Consider the following 18,876-nt stretch of genomic DNA (forward strand, 5'->3'; position numbering starts at 1 on the left):
ATAGTCTACGAAAGCTCATGCTGCCAATTTCTTTCTTTCAGTAAGTCTGAAAAGTGCTACAACATCTCTCTCTATACAGTACTTGTTATTGTTTGTTTTTGTTTCATTGAATTAACTTTGGGCAAATAATAATAATTATTCAAAGCTGTAGTCCTAAAGAAGGTAGATTTGTCAAAAAGCTCTGAGTATATAAGCTCTGTGCACTTTGGACCAATTCTACAGAAAGTTGGTCCTGGTCTCATTGAATTCTGCTTATGCTTAGGCTGTAAATTTGTTTTCCAGAGGACTCCCATTAATTTCTATCAAGTGACTATACAATTCTGGAGTCTTGGGAACAGGTTTTTTTTTCCTCCAACCTAAGGATTTAAAACTGTGTTAAGGTTTCCCATACTTTTGTTGCTGTTACATGCCTTCAAGCTGACTCTGACTTATGGCGACCCTCTCCTGGGTTTTTCTCCGCTAATTTTATAGAGAGGAGGTTTGCCACTGTCTTCCTCTAAGGCTGAGAAAGTATGATTTGCCTAAAGTTACCCATTGGGTTTCCATGGCTGAGCAGGAATTCAAAATCTGCTGTCCCAAAATCCTATTCAAACATTCACACTACTACACCATGCTAGCTCTCTAACACTTTTACCCTGGGAAAAGGTTCTATGAAAAGACATACATTTTGGTGTGCCAATGGGAAGATTAGATAACACACATACAGTTGGCTCGCTGTATCCATGGATTTTCTCTCCTAGCCATCCATGGCTTGAAAATATTTTTTTAAAAAATAGAAAAAGCAAACCTTGATTTTATCTTTTTATATAAGGGACACCATTTTATTGCGCCATTACATATAATAGGACTTGAACATCCACAGATTTTGATATCCATGGGAAATCCTGGAACCAAACCCAAGTGGATACCAAGAGCCTGTTGTATAACCCTGCAAGTTATGCACAAGTCGATGCTGAGTGTGTGAAACTTTAAGTCAACATACAGAAAAAGCCCACATGTGCCCAGATCAGAACTGGGAACAGTTAGTGGATTCTGGGAACTGCAGTCAAAATAAGTAACTTCTCCAAGCTCTGTGGTCATGGTTGTTCATCCTATACCCTTTACTATCACATGGGAATTGTTCTCCAAAAAGTAACTTGCCCCATTTCTGGCCCATCTAGACATATAATGGTCCAACCCACACCATCTATCCATCCCATTTGGCAGAAGACAGATCTGTATATGGGAAATACATTACGTGCCGTGTTCTGCCACCAAGACAAGAATGCATACATGAGCCTAGCTTTACTCAGTCCTTCCTGCTACCACTTTTAGACCATGCACAGCCTCAAGGGGTAATCTGTGACCTTGACTCTAACTTTAAAAGCCCCTTGGACATAATACATTCAGACCTCTGGTGAAACAGTGACCCTGTGCCAGCTGCCCAAGTTGTGGGGAGAAAAATGAAGACGGAGAGTGCGGGAAGGGGGGGACTTTTGGCTGTGAGATTGCTCACTGGCAGCATGTTGTTTCACCCAGAGGATAACTGCTCTGGACAGAAAAATGGTTCTCTCCCTCCAGCCTTAAGCTACCTGCAGCACAAGCACATGAGCCTGTCTGGAACACAATCTGCCTCCAACAGCAAGTATACATTGTCCTGCAAAGAAAAAAGCCTGAGGCCTAGCCTCTGACACTAGTCATTACCTCTGAAACTCAGCTCACTATCACTGACACCACAGTCTTCTGCAGAGCTCTCTTTTTCATGTTTGCTGCCACCTCGATTCCTCTTTACGCTCTTGTAGAATTGGCCCCAGCGGTGTCTCCCAGCATCTTTCTTTAGACGTTTCTCTTTGGCCCTTCTGTTTTGAAACCAGACCTGGAATCCCAAAGATGAAAAAAGAGGAAAATGTTTGTGGTATGGCAGCTTATTTTATTTATATCTCACTTGGGACCATTTCTTGAAGGCCACTTCTAAATGCAGAACCAGAGAATTCTAGCCTGGCTGTGCAGGGGATATTTGATCCAGAAGGTTTGAGTGCAAACCCTGCATTGACCTTAGATTGATTGTCTATCCCTCAGTGAGATATCACTCAATCCCCATTCATAACATTTAAGTAGTAAATTCCTTATGTAAGTAATTGTTATTAGCAACAATAACAACTAAAAGGACCTTTAACTCAATTACAGTAACATACCAACCAGTTATCTGCAGATAAACAATATGATCCAAAATGCAATGTGACAAAGGTGAAGGAGTTCGTATCTTCCCAAAGTGAAAAGCAAAACTTAGCCCCGGGACTGGCAGCGGCCTGTTTCCCTCCGGAGGGACGCCACAGCAGCCAAACTGCCCGGCGTCCCTCCGCCCCAAAAATAACCCGGGAAAAAGGGTTTGTTTTGGGTTGTTAGGTGCACGTCACAAGTGTGCCAATGGCGCACTTGTGACATAAGTGACATGCAGTGACGTCTATATGCTGCCCGTCGCTTACGTCAAGATGGTGGTGCCCGTGTGGACAGGATGCTGCCATTAGGCCACCACCATGCTAGGGATAGGGACCGTGCGGTTGGTGCACACTCCTTAAGCCTAGAATCATCGGCGGCACGCCACTTCAGGACCATCTGTCCCGGGCCTTAGACACATTTAAAGAATGTGACTTGATCTGAATGAGATCTCCCATACGAAAAGCATAAGGGTAACATAGGAACATTGGAACATAGGAAACTCCAAGGAACACAAAGGAGAAAAGCCTAGGAGTGTCTTAGGTGCTTGGGAACCCTTAGAAGTCTTTACCTACCCATGGTAGGCATATGGTTGCCCTGGGGCATTTTCATGGGCCCAGGGTACTTTGGGGCAGGGAACAGGAAAAAAAAAAGCCCCCAAATGCTCTCTGGGAGTAGGGGGGGATTTACCATATTTTTTATCCCCTGTGCTACTTTAGGCACAAGACAAGCCTGTTTTCTAGCAGGAAACAACCTGGATGTTGACTTCTGTGGTTTCAAAAGGCCTCAAAGCCTAGAGAAATTGCCTTCATGTCTCCTAGAGGGCATTGGATGGCAAAATAATTTTGTGGGGGGGGGGGGCAGTGCAGTGAGGAGGTGCAACCTCTATGATCTTGGGGGAGTGGGGTCGGGTGCGTCTCCCTAGCTTCTAAGAGTTGCCCACCCTTGCTCTATATTGTAGAGAGTTCAAAATTGCAATTAATTCTATAGCCAAAATTCTGCATGATACAGACGCTTTGCTGACACCACATCCTTGAACTAGTGCTGCTTTCAAAGGCTTTCCTGATATGAATATAGGGTAAGGTAAAGGCAAAGGTTTCTCTTTGACATGAATGTGGAGTCGTAACCAACTGTAGGGGTTGGTGCTCATCTACATTACTAAGCTGAAGAGCCAGCGTTGTCCAAAGACAACTCTAAGGTCACGTGACCCACATGACTGCGTCGAACGCTGTTACCTTCCCACCAAAGTGGTACCTATTTATCTACTTGCATTTGCATGCTTTCAAACTGCTAGGTTGGCAGAAGCTGGGTCTAGTGATGGGAGCTCACCCCATCATGCAGCACTTGGGCCTCAAACCACCAACCTTCCAACCTTATGATCATCGGAATCGATCTCTTATATACTAAGCCAAGGGTAGGATTACAAAAAAACTACATAACTGGGTAGAAGGAGTTTGCAGTGTTCCCACACTTCCATGAAGCAACGCGTTGTGAGATTCTTTTTAGGGAACTTGCTAAAGAAGCCCTAAAGTCCTATGCATTCACTCCTCCTGTTTCTGTATCAGAATCCTATAGTTCCATCCAGATGTGTTCCACCACATGCAATTATAATTTATAGGAAAAGGCAATTTTCTCATCATAAGCCCATGTAGTTTCATCTGGCCTAAGCAGGGTGCCAAGTTCTTCAAGAGACCCACCCTCAGATATTTTTGTAGCACTACCGGGATTCTCTCACAGATCCACATGCCTCTCAGAATCCTTATGCCATGTCTCCCATTATGTCATTCTTGCATACGTTTGCATCTTCAAAGGAAGCTGCTGTATTAAAACAAATATACTGCATATTCTAAGCAATTAGAAGGGGTCAGAAAGTCATTCCACTCAATCAATTGTTTTACTTAGCATCAATATTTGGCTCACCTGCACAACCCGCATGTCCAGTCCAGTCTCAGAGGACAGCTGCTCCCTCACGTGTCGGGCAGGTTTGGGAGAGTTTTTATAGGCATTTTTTAATGTTTCCAGCTGTTTAGCTGTGATGGTGGTTCGGGGCCTCTTAGCTCCAGCTTCTGTATCATCTGTAATAGAATAGATCCCTCCTAGTTTGAAACATGGAACATGAAATAGAATCCAGATTACACCACCATTTGAACATAGCAGACCCACTGAAATAAGTGGGACAAAAGTGGCCTGTGACAAATGTAACTTATGACAAACTCAGTGGGAACAAACTTAGTAACTTAAGTCTTATTTATTTAAGTGGATCTGCTCTAACTAAATCTAATCCAACCATTAATCGGTGACGGTGACAAAGAGGTGTTTGCAATACATGATTTAGTTTCAGACATCTGTGTGCTAAGAGCTGCGTACTCTTGGCATTTGCCCTTTTGCATTTCCATTTACTATTTTGATACATGGCTTCATTTGTAGTTTGCATCAGTTTGATGGGGAAGTAAAGCTACACAGACTCCACCAAACTAGAAGAACAAAGCAAAACACAGAGCGGTTTTAGTGGGATATTCATATATGAACATTTTTGTGGCTGGATCACAATATGCCTCCTTAATATTATACGATAATTTGATTCTGGTCCAGTTTTAATAATTTGCATGCTTTTTAATGCAAACCCTGCTGCACCTGCATTTCGGCCGTACTCACAGTCCTATTGTTCTCCACATAAATTTCCAATGCCTTTTCTAGGCAAACAAAGTTACTGTGATTATTCCTATTACTCTGCAATCTATAAAGGAATATGGAAGCAACAAAATTAACCAGCCTCTGCTTAGGAAGACAAATGTGGCTATTCTAAAACCTGTAGCCATCTGTCCTTTAAAGAGTAGTTTCCTGGCTTGACCGGATTAGCATGTGTGGCTGGATTAGTGTATGTTTGTGAGACCATTTTTGTTTGTGTTTCTTCCCTCCGTATGTCTGCTGGATCTTCTAAAAAGGGAAGTGATAAATGGAAGCTTGTGTTTGCATTTGAGCTCTGTAGTGTAGCTGAAATATGAAGCCTTTTGCTTCCAGGAAAGCACAGAAAGTTATTTCCACTATGGTATGTAGTATCAAAACATGTTTTATGTTATTGTTGTAAATTAGCTTCTTAAGAAAAACTGCATGCATAGATATTTTGAGTGTTTTATGTTGGAAACCAAGTATGAGATTCAGTTTTAATTTCACCTAATACCCCAGGACCTGCCATAGCTTTGGGACTATGGAGCAGTAATTTGGAGTGAGTTCACACATTATGTGGTTGCACTGCCTGCAAAAACATTATGTGGTTGCACTGCTTGCAGAAACACATGTGCATGCCTTGTGTTTGTGTAACAAGCAAAAAGGCAGGACTTAAATTTGTAATAACTAAACTGAAATATGTTCAATTATGCAGATAGGTAGTATTTCACTGCTGGTTAGATCTGCAAGTCTTTTTTTTTATGTAGCACATCTGATTCCCTGCACTTAAACCCAATTTACAAGCCAGCACCATCAGTTCTAATTTAGGCCCAGATAAGTACTGCCAAATTGTTAGTGCAGCCACAGCTTCCATCAGCAATAAAAAGCTGTACAGCTGAATTCCTGCAGTGGGTAGCAGGCTTAGCAGCCATTCTGACAATAGCAGATCCCTCCTTGAAGGCTGATTTAAATGTCTAGAGAGTACAGATACATTAAAAGCCCTGGTACACAGAAGCACAAATTCCAAAGCTGAAAATTCAGATGTACTGTACTTCTATATAAGCCCATCTGTGTCCAGCTACCTTGCTAAAGGAAGGCTTGGTTACAGTGGCACTCCCCACACATGGTTAACAGTGCTCTTTGGCATATGCCTCAGCTCTTTCTTTGCAACTCCAGGGGCTGCAAAACTTTACGACACTAAAGCTATCGATAGCACCGAGTCAATAATAGACATTGAGCAATATTCAATCCATGATCTTCTAGCTCTGCCTCCCGCACCAATCCCCGTAGCACAAATAGGCATTGCATCACCCTCGCCAAATTGATTAGGTCAAAATAGAGTCCTTAATTAATGAGAAGTCAGGGCTTGTCAACATGAAATCCATTAAAGACCAGTTCAGTTTTAATTTCAGTCAGGAACTGTTTGACAGTCTCTGTGGATTCATTAGTGTTTGGTGATCTATAGCCTCTTTCTGTCTCGCTTCCCTCAATCCACCCCCAATTCTGGGCTTTCCACCTCCAGTGAATATTGACATTTTAGACCTCAGGATGAAAAATAGGAGACTCTCTAGGTTAAGGGCCAGATAAAGTTGACATGCAAGATGCAACTCTGTTGCCTCCAGTAAAGCTGAACCTGGGATTGTTATTGGCCCTTGGTTTTAAGCTCACGAAAGATGGCAAGTAGTCCTATCACATGTGGACAGTCTACTGAGAATCTAAGCCTTCTTGAGGTGGAGTCACGGAGAATAAAAACCAAACATTTGAACTTGGTGCCTGTAGGAGATACAAAGGAGCCAAGTGTTCAGCTTCTGGACATCCATTAGGGGAAAAGGGGAGCTGTTGTTATGGATGCAATGTAAAGAAAGACATGGAGGCTGACAGCATGGTAAGGAGAGAGTGGTAGGTGGGGATCATAGCCACACGGACAGCAGAGTCACATCCTTACTCAGGCCTAGTGAAAAGGCCTGAACCTGGATGCATTTCATTTCCACTTAACCTGTGTTATGGGCAGAGTGCTAGTGTTAGGCTGTATATCCCAGGAGCCAAAATTAGGGCCTGTTACAGACAGCCAAAATAAAGCTGCTTCGAGTCACAGTGGAGATATGATGTTTCAATGATGCATGCGTCCTAAGAGTCCAGAAGTCGCACCAAAGCCACGCTCCAGCCCTAAGGACTGGAGCGTGGCTTTGGTGTGGCTTCTGGACTCTTAGGACACATGCATCATTGAAACACCATATCTCCACTGTGACTCGAAGCAGCTTTATTTTGGCTGTCTGTAATAGGCCTAGGTGAACTATACTATAACCAATGTTGTAGTGGAGCCAGGGCTCACAGGATTTGAGACATGGAACTATATATTAGCAGGGACAATGCCATCATCTGCCAACCCCCTTGGGATCTCCTGCTGCCTCTGAATTTAACTGCAGCCCCAACAATAAATGGATTCCCTCAGCAACAGTGTGTTATTATGAGCCATTCCTCTGATACTTTGAAGTGTTTGGGTATGGCTTTACTAAAGACCTCTTCCTGGTGGAGACTGAAACTGCTAGAAGTTATTGGAGATCAACATAGCCACCTGCATCTTGCATTTTCCACAGGAATGTTGTTATAGAAACAGGAGCCCTAGTGGCACAGTGGTTAAAAGTCTGTACTGCAGCAGCTCACTCAAAACCATAAGGTTGCGAGTTCAATACCAGCAAAAGGGCTCAAGTTCGACTCAGGCTTGCATCCTTCAGCGGTCACTAAAATGAGTGCCCAGCTTGTTGGGGGCAATTAGCTTACACTTTGTAAACCACTTAGACACTGCTAGTTCCGTATGAAGTGGTATATAAATGAAGCTGTTTGTTTGTCCTGGTGAGACCCTGCACTTTAGTTTTTACTACTACACTACTGAGGGTAAGAAAACAAACCAAACAACAGAAGATAGTGTTGTGGAAATTAGGATTGTTGCTGGAACTTAAAGGAAGAAATAGCAGGCAAGATTCAGTCAGGATCAAAGTAGGATATGTGAAATCTGAAGCTGGCATCTGAAAAGGAGAAGAAGGAGACCAGAGAAGGAATTTAGGATTCTGATAGGAAAGGGTCATTGATCAGTATGGGCTGAAACAATACAGTGGACCCTTGTTATATGCTAAGGTTTGGTTCCAAGATCCCCCATGTATAACAAAATCTGTGGATGCTCAAGTCCTATTAAATATAATGACATAGCAAAATGGTATTCCTTATAAAAAATGGAAAATAAAGGTTTGATATTTGAAATTTATATTTTTTGGAACATTTTCAAACTGTGGATGCTTGAATCCGTGTATAAAAAAAATCCGTGTATAAGAAGGGCCAACTGTATATATCCTGCAAATATTTAGCTCTCCCCCCCCCCCCCCCCGGGTTAGAGGCCACCATATAGCAATGCCCTTTTTGATACCCAAACTCTGACTTTCAGGTGTTTTGGACTTCACTTCCCAGAATCCCAGATCATTGGCCAAGATGGCTAAGGACTCCGGGAGCTGAAGTCCACAACACCTGGAGGGCCAGAGTCTGGAATTCACTGTGACCTAACATTTTACCTGAGTGTTCTTCCTTTCCTGAGACCTAAAGTATCCTCAAGAGAGACAATGAGGATTTGAGTGTTGAGCAAGTTCTCAGCTGAAGATAACACAGTTGTCCCCAGAGTCTTGTACAGCTAAGATTCTGCAGACAGTCTTGTATATGCTACATCAAGTGAGACAGGGCTTGCATACCTGGAGAAGGAAGGTGGATCCACAGCACTCTTGCCTGCCTTTCCAGGGCTGTGTTACTCTATTCCCTAGCTCAAGCAAAGGCACATGAAGTACTTAGGTATTATGCAATGTGCACCAGAATAACAGTGTCACCTTCAGCTTCCTTTGTGATCCACTTGCTTATGGTGGTTGCTCGGACACCCATAGATTCACCTATTCCATGAGGATGGAGGGCCATCATTCCCAGAAGACCCTATCCCTTCCTTGAAAATAAGTCCTTAAACTTTATAGGCCCACAAAAAGTTTTTCAAGCCTGCCTGCTCTCACAGATGGATGCCAGCCATCTGTAGCACTTCAAGAGCCTGAAAGAAAAAGACAACCAGTTGAAAGAAGCCCTTCTGCCTCATTGTCCAGAGGCAACACTTAAATGCCAGCAGATTTTAAGCAGCTATTTGCAAACTCTCAGGTCCTGAACTAACAAACTTGAGAAAGAAAGAATACATTCCCATATCTTTTTCATGGCTGGCATCTTTATTTAGCCCCTACCATTCTGCTTGGCCATCTCATAATCCTCCTTGCACACCAGGCGTCCATCTTCCATGAGGTAGAACTCATCACCTGTGGCCAGTTGGCGGTTGCAGATGATGCAGGCAAAGCAGTGCAAGTGATAGACAAAGTCCTGGGCTTTCCTGACCACCTGTGTTGGGGGGATTCCCTGCTGGCACGCTGTGCATTTTGTTCCGAAACGCCTGCAAAAGAGGAGAACAAGAGGCAAAGCATTATAACCAAAGCTGTGTACTCCCCATGCAAGGGAAAGGGAAAAACAAATCTGCAGTTCAAGAAAAGTAGGTTTCAAAAAGAACACCCTGTTCACCTAACTATGAATTTAGGTTACTGATACACATAAACTGGAAACAACTGGTCAACAACTCTGAGAATCCCCCAGCTATCATGGCCATGCTGGGTGGGAGATTCTGGCAGCTGTCAGACAAAAAGTAACTTTTCGTCACTCTGCTGAAATCTCAGGGGACAGAGATGTCCATGAATAAGTTAACCAGTAGTTGAAGAAGTGTTTTCATTGCCTCACAGAACTATTTGCTTTTGAGAAAGCCTGACAAAACCAGGATAAATTATGTGCATTTAAAAAAAACCCTGCAGATTTGCATCATGGCTGGGAGGCTTTTTAAATGTAAAATTTGGATTACCTGGGCACCCAGTGTTGTGGGTTTTAAGGGCTAGAAATACAACTGAAAACCAGCCCAGAGGATAACACTATCCTGAGCAAGGATGACCAAGAGCCTCTGTAGAAGAGTTAAGTGCTTAGATCAGAGAGAAAAGGATGAGGAGGAAGGGCCAGAGTTTAAAGCAGTGATCGGCCCAATTATGCATGACATTTCACACAGCAGGCCTTTGTCTTCTTCACTGTAAAGAGATGGGCCTAATGGCTCAGAGGAAGGGTTGATTTTAATAGTCCTTTTAACTAAGGACTGTGTGGGTGTGCAGTTGCCCTCACAAGGACAGCACATATTTTCTCCACATTAGCTGTAAATAAATAAATTAGGGCCATTGCTAGCATGATGCATACCAAATCAATTTAGAATTGTGAAATCTTGCATGCTGCTGCAGTCTCTAACACTGAACCCCTGGATGCATCTGAGGATGGAGGCAGGTCATCACACAGAAAGGTGTGTGTTTTTAAGCACAGTGGAAGGTCCCTAAGGATCCTTATCCTCACCAATAAGTCAACATAGCATGGAAGCTTGATTTACATATCTTTACTGAAGACAGAAGATTTTTCAGGATCAAGTGTGGAGGACAGTATTTTAGTATAGTAACATAAATGCTGGTAGAGCATTCATGTCATGCAAGGAACTGGCACACTCTACCAGCGTTATTTACTGTCAGTACAAACTGTCCAGAGATGTTCTAACTTCTTCTGAGACAGCTTTTTGTGTTCCACTGAAGGGTAGATGTTCAGCTCGTTCATTGTAGAAAGCAAGCCTACAAAGTGATGGGTTACCTCCCCTGTAAGAGCCTTTTTCATCCATGCAGGCCTTTGGATCTGGTCCATCCTTCCTCAGATTTTCAGTGTAGCATGGCATAAAGTAGTGGTGCCAGATGAACACTTCAGAGTCCCCACTGCCTTTACTAAACCTGCTCTCAGCTGTAGTTTAGTACCAGCCACCAAACATTCCTGCAACAGCAATAATTCCATCTACCTGTCCCACCCATCCATCCCCAGTTTCTCCAAGCTCTTTGGTTCCCCCAAGAAAGCAGAGTATACTCTGCTACCAATCTGGCTGGTGAAAATAAAAATTAAATGCAAAATAATTCAAGTTTCTTTTCAAGGTACTACAAGCCTCCTAGTTTTAGTCCAAATAGTTTCCTGCGTTGTTCAGGTACACTTGCCATCAAGCTAAAGTTCCAAAATGCATATTAAAAATTCAATCCAAATTAGACATTAACTGGTCAGCCAGCTTTTCCGGGAGAAGAATTCTTCAGAAGAAACAGAACTGTAGGAAAAGGTAGTCACCATACTTGAGGGGGTTACAGGACTAACACTAAGCTGATTAGACTTAGAAAAAAAGATGGAGAACCATAGTGGTGACTGTGGAAACCAGGGTTCGGGTTCCCAGCTCAGCTATGAAACCCACTGGGCAAAGTTGGGCAAGTCACACTCTCTCGGTCTCAGGGGATGGCAATGGCAAACCTCCTCTGAACAACTCTTACTAATAAAAACTTTAGGGTCGCCATACGTTGGAAATGAAGGCACACAACAACAACAAAGAAAAAAAAATGTTAGACCAGGGTGGGCAAATATCCAAGGTCTGGGGGACAAACATTCCTCTAGCTAGGTCTTAGGGGGACACCCTCTTCTTTTTTTTTAATTAACTCAAAATATCTCTCTTACATTATGGGGCATGGGGGACATTTTTGTTTCTATATTAAAAACAGGGTGGGGGGAGTCCTGGAGGCCACATGTAGTGTGTACACCACGCCCTTGAGGTTGCACACCCCTGAATATTTTGCACATACAGAATCTTGGAGATGGGACCCAACTCTAAACATGATTTATTTATGTTTTGTGTACACCTTATTTCTTCTTCGTGGTCTCTGCTCAGCGACCCATGTGGACAATTTTGGATTTTGAAGTTTTTTTTCAATTTTTGAATTCCAGATAAGGGATACTTATGTAGGCCTGTTACAGACTGCCAAAATAAAGCTGCTTCGGGTCTCTTTGAAGGTATGCTGTTTAAATGATGCATGCACCCTAAGAATCTGGAAGCTGCACCAAAGCTGCATTCCAGTGCTTAGGAATGGAGTGTGGCTTTGGTGCGACCTCTGGACACATAGGACCCATGCATCATTTTAACAGCATACCTCCAAAGAGACCCAAAGCAGCTTTATTTTGGCAGTCTGTAACAGGCCCCAGTTTACTATCCTGTGCTAAGCAGCAATACCATTAATCAGTTCTATGGGGTGGGGGCAGGCATCACAGAGATTATATCTTTGTCCACACCTCAGTAGGCCATTTTCATACTCCCACTGTAAATTTAACATCCATTTGCAACACAAAAAGATACTTCCTTTGCAATCCAATATGTTCCCATCCTTTGTCAAGCCACAAGTCCTTTTGTTAGGCAAAGGACAAGGGAGACTATACTGTGGATGGGGCCCCACAACAAAGTCCCTCTTCCCTAACCTCTGATGCCGGTGGGGAGGAGACTAAGGACCTTATCGCACACATTATTTCCCCCGTTATGGGAACGGGAAGGGGACTCTTGAGGCCGCGCACAACCTGGAAAGAACGGATTTTACCACACAGCAAATCATTGACAAAATGGCCCCGTTCTGTTCTGTGGCACCAAGCCATCCTCCTTCAGTGCTGAGGGGCACCATTTTGCTTGGTTGGAAAATTTCTGACCCGAACATTTAACGCTCCTCAGCACTGAATGGGGATGGCTTGGTGCCATGGAACGGAACGGGGCCATTTTGTCAACGATTTGCTGTGCAGTAAAATCCGTTCTTTCCTGGTTGTGCATGGCCTCGAGAGTCCCCTTCCCATTCCCATAACAGGGGAAATAATGTATGCGATAAGATCCTTAGTCTCCTCCCCACCGGCATCAGAGGTTGCGTGGCCCCAAGTCCCCTTCCCATTCCCATAGCGGGGGAAATAATGTCTGCGAGTCTCCAGTGATGAATGTATGGTTCACACTGATGATAAATGGCAGGCGTGTGGTGGAAGGCAATCCTTCACGTAAACAGGTAGACCTCAGCTGTTCACAATAAAAACTGCTTTTTTTCCAGCCTCTTTCCTAATAGACCCAAACATGGCTCTTGCTTTTAAACAGGTGCTCTACACTGAGTTGGCATAGTTATTAAATGCATTCTCCTCTTTTCTAGTTAATAGACTGTTGTATTCATCAGAATTACTGTGAAGGCAGGATTTTCCATTCCCAGTGGAGAACACTTAAAACCTACTTCCACGGAACTTCATTTGCTTTTGCTTTTGGGTTTTTCAGTTGCTCATTTTTGATTGAAAATTAAAATTTTATTTGGCTTGAGCTTTCTTGTCCAGCTGAATCCCTGAACCCTATCACTCCTGGCCTGTCTGGAGGCTTTGTCTGTGGCCCCATTCCCACTGACGCATTTTCCATAGATGGAACTGGGCAGAATCGGGTCCCCCCCTCCCAAATCCCTCCGGAAGCAAGCACCCACTTTCATTTACCTTAATTGGGGTTATTTACCCCTGAATGCCTTTGCAGCTCTTTGCAGAGAGTTCACATTTGCGGTACCGGTTTAAAAGGAAGGCTCCTTTGCTGTCAATCAAATTCTCTTCCGCTTTCGTCAAAAGTGACGTTTCCTACAGCCATTGACCAACAGAATGGGTGCTTTCCCCACTCCTTTTAAAAAAAACAACTGGTGGCAGAGTGAGCATATTCTGTCAAATTTAAAAACCTCCAGGGGTGTGTGTGTGTGTGTTGTGCGTAGCAAAAGCATTCACTCTTGTATCAGTTTGCCAAATTGAAAGGGAAACATTTGTAACATTTGCATTGTAGCATTCGCATATTACAAAAAATGTTTTTTAAAGCCTCTTAAGGTTCAGGAGGACGAGGAAATGAAAGGGAAATGTAGCACAGCATTCTAATTGTAGCATTCAAATATTACTATTACTACTACTACTACTAATAATAATAATAATAATGCCTCTTGTAAAAGTGAGGCTGCCGTTCTAGGAGCAAGAGGAAATGAAAGGGAAATGTAGCACAGCATTCTAATTGTAGCATTCAAATATTACTATTACTACTACTACTACTAATAATAATAATAATAATGCCTCTTGTAAAAGTGAGGCTGCCGTTCTAGGAGCAAGAGGAAATGAAAGGGAAATGTAGCACAGCATTCTAATTGTAGCATTTGAATATTACAAATAATAATAATAATAATAATAATAAGCCTCTTGCAATAGTGAGGCTGCTATTCCAGGAGCAAGAGGAAATGAAAGGGAAAGTAGCACAAGCATACACACATTCTATCTATATGTATCACCCAAAAATCATGTGCATAGTCTGTCAAAGATAATGAAAAAAAAATCAAAAGAGAGAGAGAAAGCTGCCTGTGAGAGTGGAGGCTTGTTTTGTTCTCTGTCCTCCCTCTGACCTACCCTAAACATGATCCTTTCTCCGGCTCCATCCTTCTCCTCCTCCTGCTCCCCCGTTACCCCGATTCTGCGCTTGGCACCCCCGGCTCCATCCATCACCCCGATTCTCTTGGCACCCTTCCTCCAGCTCCTTCCTTCTCTTCCTCCTCTTCCGTCACCCCAATTCTCTTGGTACCCTTTCTCCAGTTCCCCCCTCTGCCCTCCCTCTGACCTAAATCCCTCCCCTGAACTTGACCCGATCATGATCGGGGACAAGTTCATATTCGCTGGACCCATTTTTTTTTCAAAAGATACAGCTTAAAGTCCACTTTCAAATGACCTGTACCAAGGGGCATTTGCCCCTGAATGGGTGTGGAAGCCTCGGATTCGATTGTGGAAACATCGGGGCGAATATGAACTTCCCATGGTTAATCCGGGTTCTGATACAGGGTAAAAGGTAGTCTGAATGGCCCCTGTGTCTTACATACATTCATTCAGTAGCATGATTATCACAAAACCACAGGAAAGCATTACTCTTGAGGGACAAGTCTTACTGAATGTATCCTAGGTCTTCTGCAGAAATTGCCCATTCACCTGTATATCTCACACAGCAGGGAGAGTGGGGTCTCTCCTTTCCTCTCCATGGACCATATTTTCTCCACCCCTGTAATATCTGAAGTACGAGAACTAGAATCTCATGTGAAAAATAGAATCCGTGTGTGAAGTCAAAGGCTTTCATGGCTGGCATCCATAGTTTTTTGTGGGTTTTTCGGGCTACGTGGCCCGAAAGGTAGTAAACTCTTCTAGAATATGGCCACATAGCCCAAAAAACCCCACAAAAAACTAAGAATCCTTGTGGTTTGCTTGAATCACTGTTCTTTCTTAGTGTTCTTTCTAACCACCCAGGACTCTGGCTGTTATCGTTCATGTCAGGTACATAGATTAATCTTGAGACCACAGTTGCTAAAGGGTATGAGCCAGGAAATCTTATGCTTGCTATGAATTTACTAGGTAGCAAACCAGCCAAACATACGCAATATAGGGACAATAATGCAGATTGTTGTAATGATTACTAAAATTACAGCTGAGATTCTTCAAGCGCACAGTCTTTGCTAGCTTGCTTATCCAGTTTGAAGTGGGCACAGGCTGCTCCTTTATCTCTGCTCCCTTCCCAGCTACTCCTTGAGTTTAAGGCTGCTTCCTCCTCCATATGTCTGGGTGCACCATTGCAGCTGGTTTAGTAAAAGGAGTGGGGTGGGGTACAGCTGTATTCAAGAGCCTTGCTGTTGCAAGGCCCCAGAGCAAGGATCACTGCACAAGGAGACACAGGATGTTGTTGTTGTTGTTGTTGTTGTTGTTGTTGTTGTGTGCCTTCAAGTCATTTCCAACTTGTAATGATCCTAAGGTGAACCTATCATGGGTTTTTCTTGGCAGGTTTCTTCAAAGGAGGCTTGCCATTGCCATCCTCTGAGGCTGAGAGGGTGTAACTTTCCCACAGTCACTTGGTAGTTTTACATAGCCAAGCCAGGATTCAATCCCTGGTCTCTAGAGTCCTTGTCCAACACTCGAACCCCTACACCATGCCAGCTCTCCAGACACTGGACACCACCTTGCAAAAATCCAACAAGAAAATATGTCAGTCTATCCAGAGGTTATTCCAGAATGTGTCACAGACCTATGTATATCATATTAACCTATGTATATCAAGTGTTCCACATGCTCAATTACTATATAAATACTAAGTACAATTTCCTGTATTTTCCTCTTTAGTCCCAAATACCCAACAAGAAAGAGCTAGCCAAAAAGGAGTAGACAGATTAATTATCCTAAAGGTACAAAGGTCCTTGAAATGATTGATCTGTCCTTCTCCAAGGGCCTTCTCTAAGTAGTAAAAAATTTGGGTTTGACACTAGAAACACACATAAAATAGAGCTATAGCCAATCTTCAATGAATGTATATTATTATTATTATTATTATTATTATTATTATTATTATTATTAATATCCCGCCTTCCTCCCGGTACAGGGAGTCAAGGCGGCTGTGTATGTATAAATGTTTGCAAAAACTTTGTCTCTACGTGTTATTTTCAAGTCTACACTTAAAACAAGGGCAGAAAAAGCACCCTCTAGCATCCCTGATTTTTTGGAGAGGAATGGACAAAAATAGGTGCAGGAAGAGCAATTCCACCATATAATATGGGCTAGGCTGTTTTAGCTGAAGCCTTTCTTATAACATGTAGTCAACCATTCTGATAGACTTCCTGGTGTTTTTTCAAAAGCCTCTCCTAGCTTTAAGATGACCGGAAGTGTACCAAAAATGGCAGAATTGTCCCTGACTCCCCTAAGGAAGCATGTGTGTGTTGTGTGCCTTCAAGTCATTTCTGACCTATCAGGGGTTTCTGTTGACAAGATTTGTTCACAGAAGATTTGCCATTGCTTTCCTCTGAGGCTGAGAGAGTGTGACTTGCCCAAGGCTACCCATTTGGACCAAAAAGGTTAAACACAGAGCACAGAAGGGTGCATCAGGGAGGGTCTTACAATCCCCAAAGTTCCCCAATGGTTGGCCACACCATACTTAAAACTCATTTTTTAAAAAAGACATACTGTGGAGTGCAGTCCTTGAAATTTCCTTCTCTGTAAGAAAATCTAGAGAAAAGCATGTGTGCTGGCTGGCCTAAGCTGCAGTCTGAACACTATTTGCAACCTCTTTCTCTCCCATTAGAAACAGAATACTATCTCTGTGCTGGCAAAGACTCATAAAGCCACACCGAGGCAACTTGAAGGAGTCACATTTATTTTAAGTGCCGGAAAAGCAAAGTCACAGTGTTATAGTTCAGCCATACAGCACCTTGATTTTATGGCCTGCTTCTCTAACCTAAACTATAGATCATTAATCTGCAAAGACAGGAAAGAGAGTATAAAAGCTCCTTGTAGAAATTCACCTCTTAATTTTTATTAATGTTAACATGTGACTGCTGGTTAGTAGCAGAAACAATAGAGTGCTAAGTAGTCATTTACTCCCCAATGTGTGCAAATTATGCAACACTATATGATGATGCTCTACAAAAGCATATAAAGAGGAGCAGTGATAAACAACTCCCCTGGTCTTCTTCACCATAGCCACTTTTGTTCAAAATCATACTGTGCTTTCACTTGCTATCCACTTATGTCTTCAGAAAGCTGAACAGTAAATCTAATGCTATACTTAATATTTGTTCTAGAGGAGAAAATATATATGCAAATCCTTTGTTATGTCCACTTACTTCTAATCTGTACTGGGGTTTTGAGATCATATCTAGAGCTATGATGCAATGGGGTGGCCAGCACAGGATGAATCCGGGACAATGCTGCACTCCCAGCTAAACACTTCAGCAAAACAACCTCTAGTTTACTCCAGTTCAAGTCGGAAAGTGCAAAAGTACCACACCAGCCTGTGGGCTGTGTACCAATGTGGAGATGAGGAAGGGGCCTACATCATTGCTCCCCATAGTTTTTTTTGTCACCCCGCCCCCACAAATCAATTGCATATGCACATAAATGGTGAGCTACACCATCAACCTATTACACCGTTGACTCATTGCACACTTCATGAAACAAACTGATGACCAACATGGGTGTTGCTTATAATACAGTGGATTTATTCACAACATTAACAAATTGCCAGTCCAATAGAGGCCTTGGGGTAAGGGGGGGAAGGTGGCATGTACAGGAGGGTGCTCACTATCATGCTGTGGCAATGTTTCACTGGGCACACTGATTTACTATATGGGTAGTTGGTTGTTTGTGAAATCAAGTGGGTGATTGCACAGCTGGTTGTGTGGGGTATCGAATGGGCTGACAGGCGGGCAGGAGGCAATTGGTGGCTGCTGCTGGTGTGTCCATGTGCATGTGTCTGGGGCAGAAGAGAAAAAATTATAGCACAGCGCAGCTTGTACTTGTGAATGCCCTATTTTGTCTGGTTAGCCCTGCCAAAACAGGACATTCACAGTTAGAAGCTGCACCATGCTATTTTTTTTCCCTTCTGCCCCAGACACATGCACATGGACACAGTGCCAGCAGCCTCCAATTGCCTCCTGCCCACCTGGCAGAAAAAGGAAAGCAGTGCAGCCTGCCCTTGGGTGTTCAGCTTGTATCGCCTTGTACTCCCTGGATAAAGGGGAGAATATAAATGTAACAAATGATTGTGTCTGAAGATAACAGACTATGTGGAGACCCAGGTGGTTCAGCATGAGCTCCTTCCTGATTCAAACCCTGGAATCTCTGACAGGTGTCATGCCTTGGCATTTGGGATCTATGTGGCTACTTCTCTTACTGCCTATTCTTGCCATAATATGTGCCTCTTTTGTCCAAGAAACCTCCTGCCCAGGGCTTTCAGTTGGCATGTTGCCTTGTTTTTCATAACTGGCTATAGCAGGAAGCTTGTTGCCATCAGTCCTGTCTGTCCTGATAGCTCCCAAGTCTATTTCACTTACCATCCTACCTAACCAGTTAGCCAGTCTCCTGCCAGAACCTTTCAAAAGCCATGATTACATTTTAATACATCTTTTTGCCTTTATTCACACAGTGTGAAAAATGTGCTTCTCTCATAAAAAAGCATGTTCTTTAATGGCACCTGTCAGGGTCTATCAAGGCTCAGGAAATGTGGCTAAGTAAACA

The 18,876-nt window shown here is 43.1% G+C and overlaps 1 protein-coding gene across 1 annotated transcript in view; it reads right to left on the bottom strand.

The window, feature by feature from the left end:
- Positions 1–18,876, bottom strand: part of LHX4 (LIM homeobox 4) — a 92,534-nt gene that overhangs the window by 9,885 nt on the left and 63,773 nt on the right. The window contains exons 3-5 of the mRNA XM_089515914.1: positions 9,126–9,328; positions 4,117–4,271; positions 1,684–1,855 (exon numbers count right to left, since the gene is read on the bottom strand). Of these exons, the coding sequence (XP_089372040.1) occupies positions 1,684–1,855; positions 4,117–4,271; positions 9,126–9,328 (530 nt within the window). The remainder of the gene's footprint in view (positions 1–1,683; positions 1,856–4,116; positions 4,272–9,125; positions 9,329–18,876) is intronic.

The sequence above is a fragment of the Sceloporus occidentalis genome, unplaced genomic scaffold, assembly GCF_023333645.1.
Source record: "Sceloporus occidentalis isolate IW3139 unplaced genomic scaffold, rSceOcc1.0.p SCAF_3, whole genome shotgun sequence".
Lineage (NCBI taxonomy): Eukaryota > Metazoa > Chordata > Lepidosauria > Squamata > Phrynosomatidae > Sceloporus > Sceloporus occidentalis.